Genomic DNA, 12,410 nt, shown 5'->3' with positions numbered 1-12,410 from the left:
AGGTTTTTAAGTTTTAATTTTGTCTCATTGAATAATTTTCATTATTTTCCGCAAGAGTTGCTCGTCTTGTAAAATTCAACTTCAAATAAGGAACTTCATGTTTAGTAGATTGTTGATTCATAATTTAGAAGTCAATATTAGCTTTACAGACAGTGATTAAACAAACAGTAAAACTGCAATGTAACAATTTGGGTGTTGCACCAGTCCAACCAGTAAAAAACAAAGTTAGTCTGGAACTCAGTAAAAGCTTGAATTTTATCTCACCATAAACCAATACATTTTAGATTTATTTACTGAAAAAGAGGAATGCTATTAAATTTGATTTGACAAGTTCAGCATACATGAATTGGAATATTTTAAACTGTTTTAAAATTTGACTTTTTAAAGGATTCCTAAGAAGTTACAAGTCCGCTTTGCATAAGTTCAGAAGGTAACCCAACGCTACGGTACGTGTGTACACAAGTGTGTATTCATGAACTACTAAGAGATTCAGAGGAATCGATGGGGAATTACTCAAAAAACGTACAAATGCACTTCCATCAACTGGCAGAAGGGGTCAAAACAGTTGGTGCACTCCCTTAAGATGAGTTTAATGCTCAGGCTAGCCATAGTGAAGCCAAAAGCCTCTGAGACTCGTTGGCGTTGAAGCACGGCTTTCACCGGCAACAGAGGCCAAGATAAAGCAAATTATTAAAATCGAGTTACGGGAGCACCATCGGGCTGTCCTTCCACCTCCTCGCCAGCCTCCGGAACGAGTGCCTCCATTTACAACTGGCTTATCCGAACGCCATCAACCCACTGCAAATGACGCTCATTACCAAGGCAGAGAGGAAATACTAAGGCCTAAGTGTGTGTGTGTGTGTATGTATATATAACTGTAAACATCATCGTGTGAACTCAAGTTTCCTCAGATCTTGACAAGTCCAGACAACGCACTGTACTCACGCCAGACACGCCAGAGACTCTTCTCACATTATGCAATGAATAAATATAAATCGTCGGCGCAGAGCCGCTGGCTCTCGAGGCGTCACAGTCCGGTTGTGTCGTCCGTGTTTCTCAGTGCACGCCTTGTCAAAAGCCACGTCTGCTCGACTGCATAGTGCAAAGTACTTTGTAAATATAGAGATATCCATTACAACAGGTTGGATATGAGAGAGCAAACATCTGACCAAGAAACATGAGACGTCTCTAACTTCTTCTTAAGGAAGAGACGAGTTCACACCACACATAATCCTGCATGTCGTGTATTCAGGGTGTGTGTGTGTGGCGGGGGGGGAAGAGGGAAGGAGAGGGGCGTGGCGGGGAATTAGCAGGAAAAAAATTCATGACACATCAAGACGTGCATAAAAAGCAGAGCTGCGCTAAGCTGTATTCAAACAGGCGCAGGATGGAGAGTTGAAAGAGCCATTATCGAAACCAAACCCTTCTGCACCTCGAGCTTCTTCTTTTTTTTTCTCCTCACTCTCACTGGTTTATGCACTGTCTGTGGCTTTTTGTAATGTCACTGGGTTCCTGCGCCGCGTAGCTGAGGAGACAGACGGGTCCTATGCTGAAAGACACACGAAACAGCTGAGAGCCCGAAGAGAGCAAGACAGACAGAGAGAGAGAAGGAAGAGAGCGCTTCATCCCTCCGCAGCTGATGAGGCGAAGCGGTGGAGGGGACCGTCTGAAGCGGCACGACCTGGACCTGCTTTACCAGGACGGAAAGTTGGAAAGTTGGTGGTAAGGACGACCTTTTTGAAGCCCTATTTGATGAAGGAGAAAGTTTTTGTTTGGCTGCTTTTACTTTCTGCCTGCTTGACTTGACCAGGAATGTTTGCTTAAGCGTACAGCTACAGCTCTTGCTTTTGTTTTGTTTTGTCTCTTCACAGTGTTTGCATTTTAACTCATGCATAAGATATGAACTTGAGTGTAAAAGCTGTAATTAAAATGGTAAGATAATATGCATGAAAAAAAAGTTAAGTAAAATTAGTTTTATTTACATTTAATTCATAATTCTAAGTGGTTTTCTTCATTACTACATTTTTCCTCAGGATATGTGAATTTCATGTATTTTCAGATACCTGGAGGTTAGAAAATGTAACAACTCAACTTAAAAACTGGTGCATTGTTAGAAAAAAAGCTATTTAAAAATATACTTTTTCACATTTTAGCCACTTTTTTCCCCCACCATTGTCAATACGTACCATTGTCTTCTTAACATCTTAAAAATGACAGGAAACGGCCCACTGTAGTTAACCTGAAAAGGTGCCAGGAAATTGATCAACTATTGTTTATTCAATGACTTATTTAGCATATCTGAGCATAATGTGGAGTGTCACTCTTAGATAAGGAAAAGAGGAAGATGAAAGAAGAAGCGACGGGTTTAAAAACATCGGCAGCAGATAAAGCGATGTCTGAAAATTCAAAAATAATAAAATACTAGAAACTGATGCACTTCACTTTTTCACTAATACATTTCTTTAAGACATTTCAGCAAACAATAAGGACTGGAGATCAAATCCTAATCCTCTAATCAGGAGGCAACAGGTGTAAAACCAACCTAAAACTGCCCTGTTAATCCAAATAATATATTAAAAGCATTTTTTACAGACTTTTAGAAAGTCTTCAATTTGTGAATTCTCTCCACCTGCCAAACTACTTCATCTTCAGCATTTCAACAGAAACAACATGGAACAAATTTGAGTCTTTCTGATAGACAGATAAAAGTATCTAACTCAAGATTTGTTCTCATTTTAAAATTTTTTATACACTGAAAATATTTGTAGATGAAGCACCTCTTCCTATATGTAAAACACAATTATGCAACTTTACAAGGACTGCTCGTAAAGCAGCAGTCCTTTGTTGGACAACAATGTTCAACAAAGCCTTAAGAGCACTTAAAACTATAAAAGTCAAGTCAAGAAGTTGGCTTCTTTGAAGCACGTAATAATATAAAATCTTCCTTTATCTAGTCTGCATGTATGTGTTTGCAAGTAATAATTTTTGCTTTTTGCCAATTTCTTATCACTGACAGGACTGCATTTGTCAAAACCTGTGCAGCAGCGGCAGATATTAGTAATTTCGCCTTTCCTGGTTTGATAAAACCTCTGTCACATGACAGGATGACAGTCTTAAAATGCTTATCTGATTTCTCTGTTTCCACCAGAGCATGCACAGCTGCTCAAAGTAGGTCAAATCTAAATCAACCCATCTCTTCAGAACAGCTTCTGATAATATATGTGTTTTTTCTACTTGTGTGTTTCGCTTGCAGATTTTTGCAGTGTTTTATCCCGCGGTCTTCCCCTCTGACTCTACAAGCTGCGACCAAACATGGCATACTCGAACATGACAGACGGCGTGCGAAACAGAACCGAGGAATGCCACCCCATCGACGACTTCCGTAACCAGGTCTACTCCACGTCGTACTCCCTCATCACGGTGCTGGGGTTTGTGGGGAATGGCTTTGCCCTGATCGTGCTGATCAAAACGTACCGCCAGATCACGCCCTTTCACGTCTACATGATGAACTTGGCCATGTCCGACCTGCTGTGCGTGATGACTCTGCCTCTGCGGGTTCTCTACTATGTCCGAAAAGGTCACTGGGAGCAAGGGGATTTCCTCTGCCGCATCAGCTCCTACTTCCTCTACGTGAACCTCTACTGCAGCATTTACTTCATGACCGCCATGTCCGTCACGCGGTTCCTGGCTATAGTTTATCCCGTGAAGAACTTGGGGATGGCCACGGTGAACCGCGCTCGCTTCGTGTGTCTGGGGATATGGGTCTTCAGCAGTTTCGCATCCTCGCCCTTTCTCATGTCTGGTCAATCCTTCGACGAAAAGTCAAACAAAACCAAATGCTTCGAGCCACCGGAATACAATAGTGAACGTCTACCCAAGCTCCAGGCCCTGAACTACTTTGCTCTAGTGCTGGGGTTCATCCTGCCCTTCCTGGTTATACTAATCTGCTACGCCGGAATAGTCCGCACTCTGCTTTCTCGCAACCCGGCTGTCCGTCGACAGAAGAGCTCGGCTTCGAAAGCCATCAGGATGATCGTCATCGTCCTGCTGACCTTCCTGGTCAGCTTCATGCCGTACCACATACAGCGCACCATCCACCTGAGTCTGCTTTCCACGACGATGACCTGCGATGACAAGAACTTCATGCATAAGTCCGTTGTGGTGACGCTGTGCCTCGCCGCCTGCAACTCGTGCTTTGACCCCATGCTGTACTTCTTCTCCGGAGAGAGCTTCCGCAGTCGTCTGTCCTCCTTCCGCAACACGATTAAAAACAGCGCCATGCGTCGCCCGTCCAAGATGAAGCAGATCATGGGCTCAGAGTCTGGGGAGAACCAGAACCAGGTCGAAGGCTTAACTCCGGCATGCCTGGCAGATCTTCGAACAAGCAGAGGGTCTTTGGTTAAAGCAGGGAATGAAAGCAACATATAAAGGAGATATGAAAGGAAAAAGAATAAATAATTTTTTTTTAGAAATGTTGCTGGGTTAACGTACAGCATGAGTATTAAACGTCGAGTAAGTTATAAGACTACTGAAGACAGGTTTCATTGAAATGGATATTTATTTTTCAAAAGACTCCTTATTTAAAGGAACAGTAAACAGCAACCTGTTGTACTGCGTAGGTTAGTGTATGATCATATCGTTGTAGGAATGCATCCTGGATAATGTTTTGAACCCCGAGTGTCATGAATGTGTCTTGTTTCATACATATGAAGGACATGTGCCGCCTTTGTGAAATACTGTGGACGTAAACACGTCAAGACAATAAATCATGTAGATAAATCAATATTTCTGTCCAGTTTCTTCCACTGCAGTGTTTACATTCAGTGATTGCCAGTTTAGAAATGTTTTCAAAGCTTTTGAAGCTGCCTTAGTTTATTTAAACTTTTAAAGTGCTTTTATTTTGATAAGATCTTACCAGCTTGTCAAACGTCCAGTACTACACTATTGACTTATTTTCCCTTCAACAATCTCAGGATCACATGACATTCTGCTACAGATTAGGGAACTACTAACCCCTGAACCTCACTTTAAAAAAAAAAAAAAAAATTCTTTATAATGTTTTTAGCCGTCAATTGACAAAGAGAAACATATAATCAACCAGCTAGAACAACAGAAACTAATATTGTGTATAAAAGGAGCGTGTAGTGGGTAACTGATCATAAAAATGATCGAATATCTGGAATGTCTAATTACACCCTATTTCCATTTATTTGTGAGAAGACAGATGAGACTAAATCTGACTAAACCAAAGTAGAAACTATTGGCTGACATTCTACAATTGAGTCTTGAAACAACTTTCTCTACAGCAGATAATGAGAAAATTATTTTTAAAAATTATCTCATTTAATGATTTCCAAAGTTAACATGAAGCAATGACTCCATGGGGGATGCAAATGGATCTTGAGCCAAAAAGTAGCAAACTGCTCAATTTCAACTAATTTTTTCTTTTCCTACTCTATTTTCTTACTACTTCCTATTATAAATCCGTCATATGACACCATTTCATCTCGTGTATTTATCTTATCTCACTTTGCCATATCGTTTCTCCCTCTTACAACAGAAACTATTAAAACTAATAACAGGGTTTGGTAAGTGATGCTTACGAGTAACTGAAAGAGGTTTTGCTTACGACTTCTTTGTCTTGGCTCAGATGACACAACCGACATCGCTCTCGTGTTTGGAAAGTAAACAAGCAACAGGCTGAGAGTGAGTGAGCTCAACGCCCGGGACGCAGACAAAACGTGTGGCTTTGCTAATGTCAAGAAACTCCTCTGCGAGCATTAATATAGCTTGGTGCAAAATGGCGGCATTTAGCCGTCAGCGTTTCCAGTCTTTATGTCAAACTGAGTACAAATTTTTGATCTACGTTTGAGGTTAATATTAAGTTTAACTGCTCGGTATATTTTCTGTAAATATGAATGTACCATCAGAAACACCTGCCTCTCTGGACTGAGTAATGCAGTTACACACTCTGACCAGCAGGTGGTGCACCAACACATCATTTAGTTCCTGTCTGTTGGTCGTTTTTTTTTTCTTTTCCCCCCTGCATGCAAAACTCATCATAATGTTCCTCCTCACCTCTTCGAGACTAACTTACAAATAAATTTTTTTTTGACCAGACGAGTCACAAGGCTGTTTTTTTTAATGCTATGTACACAAATAAAGTGACTCTATAACAGGGGTGGGCAGCTCCAGGCCTCGAGGGCCGGTCTCCTGTAACTTTTAGATGTATCTCTATTTCAACACACCTGAGTCAAATAATGAGGTCATTAGCAGGACTCTGGAGAACCTGACTGCACTTGGGAGGAGATTCAGCTGTTGGATTCAAGTGTGTTGGACTAGGAAGACATCTAAGAGTTGCAGGACACCGGCCCTTGAGGACCAGGAGTGCCCATCCCTGCTCTATAAGGATCATGGAGAACGGTAAGAGCGTGTCTTCTTCTATCTTCGAAGGCACAGCGATGATGATGAGACATCCTGTGCACCGCGCTTCCAGCTCCATGAGAAATACAGAACAGCCGGGAGGGAGGATGCTGCTGAGGCCTGCCCTGCTGATTGGAACATAGAGGACCACTGTCTCTCTGCTTCATAAACAGATAATATCGAGCACATGATCGCCTCCCGCCTCCGTTTGCACAAGAACATGTTTGTTTTGAGTCTGCAACGATAACAGGAGGAGGCGGGTCACAACGTTAATAATATACCATGCCAAGATGCTCGTGTAAGGAAAGTCCCAGCTGAATATTTCTAAAGCGGTGGGTAAAAAAAAAAAAAACACAAAAAAACAAACAAACTCTGGCTGTTAAAGTCATCACTCCCCTTAAGTGATTTAGCCCAAACACTCATTAGGTTCTGAGAAAGAGTAAGAATAAAACTTGTTTTGTTTTACAACTCCTGCTGATGTTCTCCACACAGGGCAGTGTTATGGCGTGTGTTTGTCGAGTGGATCCAAATGCAGATAGACGAAGGCAGCGAGTTGATGGAAGCACAGGGAGCCAGAGGAAAATAAAAAACATCAGGAGCAAACAAAAAGCGCAAAGAGCGCAATCGGGGAACTGGATCTAATGGGAGGAACCAGCAAAGAGGGGAGAGCAGCAGAAGTATTTAAGTACTGGGAGAGTGAATGTGGACCAATAGACCTGGGCTGATTGCAGATGTGAGAGGAGAGAGCAGATGGCAACCAAAGAGAAAGAGTGAGTGAGTGGTACAGGGGACTAGGAAATAAATCTAACATTAAATAATAACTAGAGAAAACAAAGAATAACTAACTAGTCACAAGAAATAAATGTAGTAAACCAGAATCACTAAAGGAAAACAGAAACAAGACTCATCAAACAAAAAGAAAGCGACTGACAGAATAAACAAATGTCAAAACACAGGATCCTAACAGGGCCGGTCTTCAATGCGTCTGACAAAAGTTTGGTAACATCTGTGCTGACCTGTGCAGCTGAGGATCCTGACAGTCAGTCTGACCAAATCTTCAAGCAAACTGTCAAAAACAAACATCCACAGAAACATTGGGATTTCCAAATGGTGCTTTTCATTTTTCTTTTGAGTCTGATCAATCTTCCTGCCATGTACAGATGGCAGGAACTTCTCATACTGTAAATGTGGGACTAATGCAGTTGTATCCACCTCCTTTCCTCTGATGCCCTTAAATAAAATCCAGTGGCATAAAATTCAAATTAACTTAAAAAAAAAAAAGGTCAGTAAGCAGAGTTATGGTTTTGGCCTCTTAATTCAAAGGCTTTTGTTGATGTCTTCTCCACTAAATCAGATGAGAAATGTATCTGAGGTCCAAACTTTGGTGATACAACACTCTTCTGATTTACAACACATCAGCACCGGTACCACTGGACCCAGTTTTCCTCTGAAACACACTGCTTATACGGTGCAAGCAGATGTACAAACGCATCGCCAGACAACTTCGTCATCCTTTCCTCCACATTTGAGTTTCACGTTTGAGCCCTACATCTGCTGTTTTGGACATATTTATTACGTCCACAAGGTATGAGCTCTGATCCAAAACAGAATTGGGCAGCTGTTGCTGGAAGGGGGGAGATGAAAGTCTTCATAAAATGTACATATTTGCTCTGTGTGGTAGCAGGTTCTAAAGGATCACACTTATAAGGCAGAATTGTGTTGGTTGAGTAAATATATAATGATTTCTTTGCATGCGTGTGAATAATTGGGGCAACCAGAGCAGTAAATCACCTGTAATTTTTGGCACTGCTGCTGAATATATTTGGAACGCTCCTAATTATATCTGAAAACACTTATTGCTGCTTCAGACATGCTGTTCTTTTAAAAAGAAATGTACATAACTCAGAATGTTTGGACAGTTTTTGACATGTTTAGACCACAGACTCCAATGTACTCTATTACGATTATTTTGTGATTAAAACAGTTGCTATGTTAAAGGGAAACGACTCACGGTTTCTAAATCGTTTCTCCAAATACAAAATAACTGAAAGCCGACGACTAATGCTTATAGGTAGTCACGTCAACAGATTCTCCTCACCAGAGCCGTGGACTTCTGCAGCTCCTCCAGAGTTTCCGTGGCTTTCTTCTCTGCTCTTCTTGCCTAAGGCAGTAGGTTTCGGTTAACGCAAAACAAGTTTTAGATCTTTTTCTGGTTCAAGCAAATGTGGGTGGAGTAACCAGAAATTACACTCAAAAATGAGTCGCTTCAAAATAATTTGACTTAACTAGAAGTAAAAATTTACTTGTCACGTGACGTCACACTCCCACCAACATGGTAGATGACAGCCTGTCAACACAGTTGCTATGGAGTTGCTATGACAAAAATGAACAAACAAACCACAAGCTTAGAAACAGCTCTCGCCTCGTTCCTATCTAAGTTGTAAAACATTACAACTATGGCTCAATTCTAATTTTTGAGTTCACTGCTTTCATTTATTTGGTCTCAACATCATGGTTCATCTCTGCGCTTTTCCTACCAAGATGGTGGTTCAGTGGCGTGGATCACTTCCGGTTCAGACTCATGGGAGCCCAGTATTGTGCTGTAAGACTACGTCTAGACTTAGATTGTTTTAAGTTACTCATTGTTGGGTTTTATACTAGATAACGTGCGATGCTTTTTTGATTTCACCGATGACAGATTAAGCCGCTGTCTCACAGCGACGCGTGTTCGGTTGAAAACAATGACGGAGAGCTAGGAGAGACGGATTTTAACTGATGAGTGGTAGCTGCAATAAATTAAAAGATAATACAAGCAGACACAAGAGAATTAGTTATAGACATGGGAGTATCACAATCAAAGAAGTCAGACAAATTATGACAAAGTCAATTTTATATTGCAACGTCCGGAGGCAACTGGCAATCCACTTTTTTACTATCAACATATATTAAATATTTATTAGCGTGTGTGAGTTTTATAAATTCTATTGTCAGAGTCAACTTGTTCTACTCGTGTCCCTTGAAATCTCCCCTCAGGGACAAATTATTTGAAATAAATAAATAAAGTCATTTCCTTTCCTCTTACAGTAATACACCCCCTGTGCTGGTCTGTCACAGAAAATCTTAAAACGTGAAAAGAGGGTTTAACTGTCTTGTTTTTCCCTGTGTGTCCCATGTCTGAAGGACCTTAATTGTCCGATTGCGCACAACGTCTATTAGGCGAAATTCTTCTAAATACCTTGGCTTATCCAACACAATTATGCACTGTAGATGGAGGGAGTGGAAAACGGTTTCAAATCCCTCTTAATGGAAAAATGTTACATCTTCTGAGAATGTTATTTTGGGGGTTTTTTGGCTCATCAAACAGCACCGTTGATAAATATCTATTTAATCTTGTATTTTCCATCATTTTTTGTCTCTACATTTTGGGGTTTTCTCATTGCCCTTGGATTAGGTGAAAGGTCAAAATCTCCTGATTTTATATCCATTTTACAATATAAAACTCCAGGTTACAGAAAGAATTACACTGCATTTCACACACTATTCTTTCTCTTTTTTTTTTTAAAACTGTTTATTTGCTCGTCCTACATGATGGTAGAGGATTTGAGATCAGCTTTAACCAGATTACTTTAGTTATAAATTTCCCTAAAAAGATTTAAATTAACCTTGGCTCGGAGCGCAGCAAGCCAAGTAAACATCTATTGACCTCTTAAACTTTGGCTGTGACGCTTCGTGGGGCCTGGAGGAGCTACTGTTATTGACAATGTTGCCTTTTTTAGTCCTCCGTATAAATTTAGCTGATTTCAAGAATCTGTGACTGTGAATTCACAGAAGTTGTAAATCGCTAGTTAAAAGAGGCAAAAGATACCCAAACGTTGAGTAGATTTGGAAAAAGGAATAGACTCAGATGTCTTTGAATGCGTACCTATAAAGAGGGTAATTCAAACACAGTGTGTTTCCTTTGGTGAAACACCAGCCAGAGTTTAAGAACCAAAAACTCGTCTTTCTTCCGTTTACTGGCTTCACATGATTCCCTCGAACAGAAGCTCATGATCGTCAGTCCGTGGCCTTGCGTTACCCTTTACTCCTAAACATTACACACAGAGTTAAGGGTTTCTGGTTCTAATGAGCACATGAATACTGCACCAACCATTATCTTTATTTCTAGTTTGAATTAAAGTCTTATTAATTTTCTGTAAAACAATTTGGATAACATTTGTTTTACATAACCAGATCCCACCCTACACCTGTCCTTTTCGTAATATCCAGCTGAGACAATGAAAGATGTTCAGTTCAAGACAATGAGATGAGGGTTTATGTAAATGAATGAATGAATTCACGTGATGACCGCAACTGGATAGTTTTTCATATCTTTGATTAGAAATTTTGTGGTTTTGTAAAATTGCACATTACCTCGGTAATTCCAAGCCTTTTTAAATTGGTTATTAAACTAAATATAACCACCATTCTCCATCAAGGCAGGGCTAACAACCTAAATATCAATACTATCGATACCAAGGTGAGTATTGGTATTGGATTGACGGTAACGAGAAAAGATCTGTTGTTTTGTTTGCATTTTCTGTTTCATATGTCCAAGAAATTACACAAACTTGATCGCAGAGTTCATGCAGGAATTATAAAGCCAAATATCAAGAGTTCACACATTTAAATTAGAGGGCAGAATTTAATATCTTTGCAATGTTTGCAAATATTGATAAGAGAGAACATGCCATCACGTTTCTGTATTAAATATTGAAGGGAAATTAGATGGCAGTTAAAGACTTTAATAAACGATTCACTTGATCTTCCGACATTAGACAGGCATCTTCACTTCCACTTTTTAAATCCTTTTTCAAAACATATCTGTTATCGTTGGCTTGTTCCTAAGACACTTTTACTCAATTTGTTTTCCGTTTAATATCTCTGTGTTTTTATTTTCATTGTTTTAATCACTGTTTTAAGCTGTCATGGTTGTGTTCAGTTGCCGTTGTCTTAAATGTGTGCAGTAGAAGGTGAAAAGTGAATCATGTTATCTCCTTTCTGCTACATTTTATTATGTCGTAGTTAATGTCTTTTTTTCTGCATTTTATCAGAATCACAGTCAACTGACTCAAGTCAAATCAGCCAATTGTGACAATAATCACATTTTAAGAAAAACGTATTGGTCTTGGTATCTGTATTGGTGATACTGGCCCTGTATTTACCAGATATCGGATCGATACCGACGTTCTCAGTATCGCACAGCCCCGTTCTCCAGATGGCAAAACACGACGAGCTGATTCTGTTTTGATGTAAGTTCCTGAACCATCGTCACACGTCACTTGTAAAGCTTCAGATCTGGTAAAATGCTTCACCCGACGTTTATTTGCTCCAGGTGCAGCGTCTGAGTTTTGACAAACTACTGAAACTTGACCAGGAGGCGTCGGTTTCCCACATTCACTCTGTCCTCTTGGTGTGGTCAGTCCGCAGTACTGACTCTGCTCCTCTCTACTGCGGCCCCAGGATGCTTGTTTTGGCTTTCTGATTATGTTCCTATATTTCTTGTCACATTCAGGGATGCAGGGTTTTTTTTAAGGTGGAAATTGCAAACATAAAAAATGGTAACAGGAGCCTGCAGCCTGAAGTTACTGGAATTAAGTCAAGCCAAACGTCCGTCAATCAAAAATGGACGACTTTTCTCAGACAGGCCGCGCCGAGCGCCACCTGCATCCCTCCTTGTTCGTCTGTAACTTCCTCACCCTGCAGACGAGGCACCGCCAACCTGCTCAGGCCGTCTGCCGTGTCTCTTAACAGGAAGCTGCAGTGTCCCCAAAAGCCACTGTGTATCCCATCGAAAGTATTTTTGTCTGCCGGTGTATTTTTATCCCCCACTATGACGCACGCAGAGAGAAAGGGTCTTCAGTTTGCTTATCTTTAAAAATGTTATCACCGCATCGCTTCCCTCCACTCAAAAATCACAGAAAGCCCCCTGGCCTTTTATTTCCCATGGA

At 40.6% G+C, this 12,410-nt stretch overlaps 2 protein-coding genes and 1 long non-coding RNA gene across 3 annotated transcripts in view; 2 read left to right on the top strand and 1 right to left on the bottom strand.

Moving 5' to 3' along the window:
* cysltr1 (cysteinyl leukotriene receptor 1) overlaps positions 1–4,783 on the top strand; it is a 5,122-nt gene extending 339 nt beyond the window's left edge. The window contains exons 2-3 of the mRNA XM_044127517.1: positions 1,526–1,722; positions 3,254–4,783. Of these exons, the coding sequence (XP_043983452.1) occupies positions 3,313–4,428 (1,116 nt within the window). The 5' untranslated portion in view covers positions 1,526–1,722; positions 3,254–3,312 and the 3' untranslated portion in view covers positions 4,429–4,783. The remainder of the gene's footprint in view (positions 1–1,525; positions 1,723–3,253) is intronic.
* Positions 1–8,759, bottom strand: part of LOC122837274 — a 25,952-nt gene extending 17,193 nt beyond the window's left edge. The window contains exon 1 of the transcript XR_006371741.1: positions 8,522–8,759. The gene's annotated coding sequence lies outside the window, so the exon portion shown is untranslated. The remainder of the gene's footprint in view (positions 1–8,521) is intronic.
* On the top strand, positions 8,753–12,410 carry LOC122837275. The gene is made up of 3 exons (XR_006371742.1): positions 8,753–9,025; positions 11,514–11,711; positions 11,795–12,410. It is a non-coding gene; the product is annotated as an uncharacterized LOC122837275 (long non-coding RNA).

The sequence above is a fragment of the Gambusia affinis genome, linkage group LG09, assembly GCF_019740435.1.
Source record: "Gambusia affinis linkage group LG09, SWU_Gaff_1.0, whole genome shotgun sequence".
Lineage (NCBI taxonomy): Eukaryota > Metazoa > Chordata > Actinopteri > Cyprinodontiformes > Poeciliidae > Gambusia > Gambusia affinis.
This window is presented reverse-complemented; position numbering and strand designations above follow the sequence as displayed.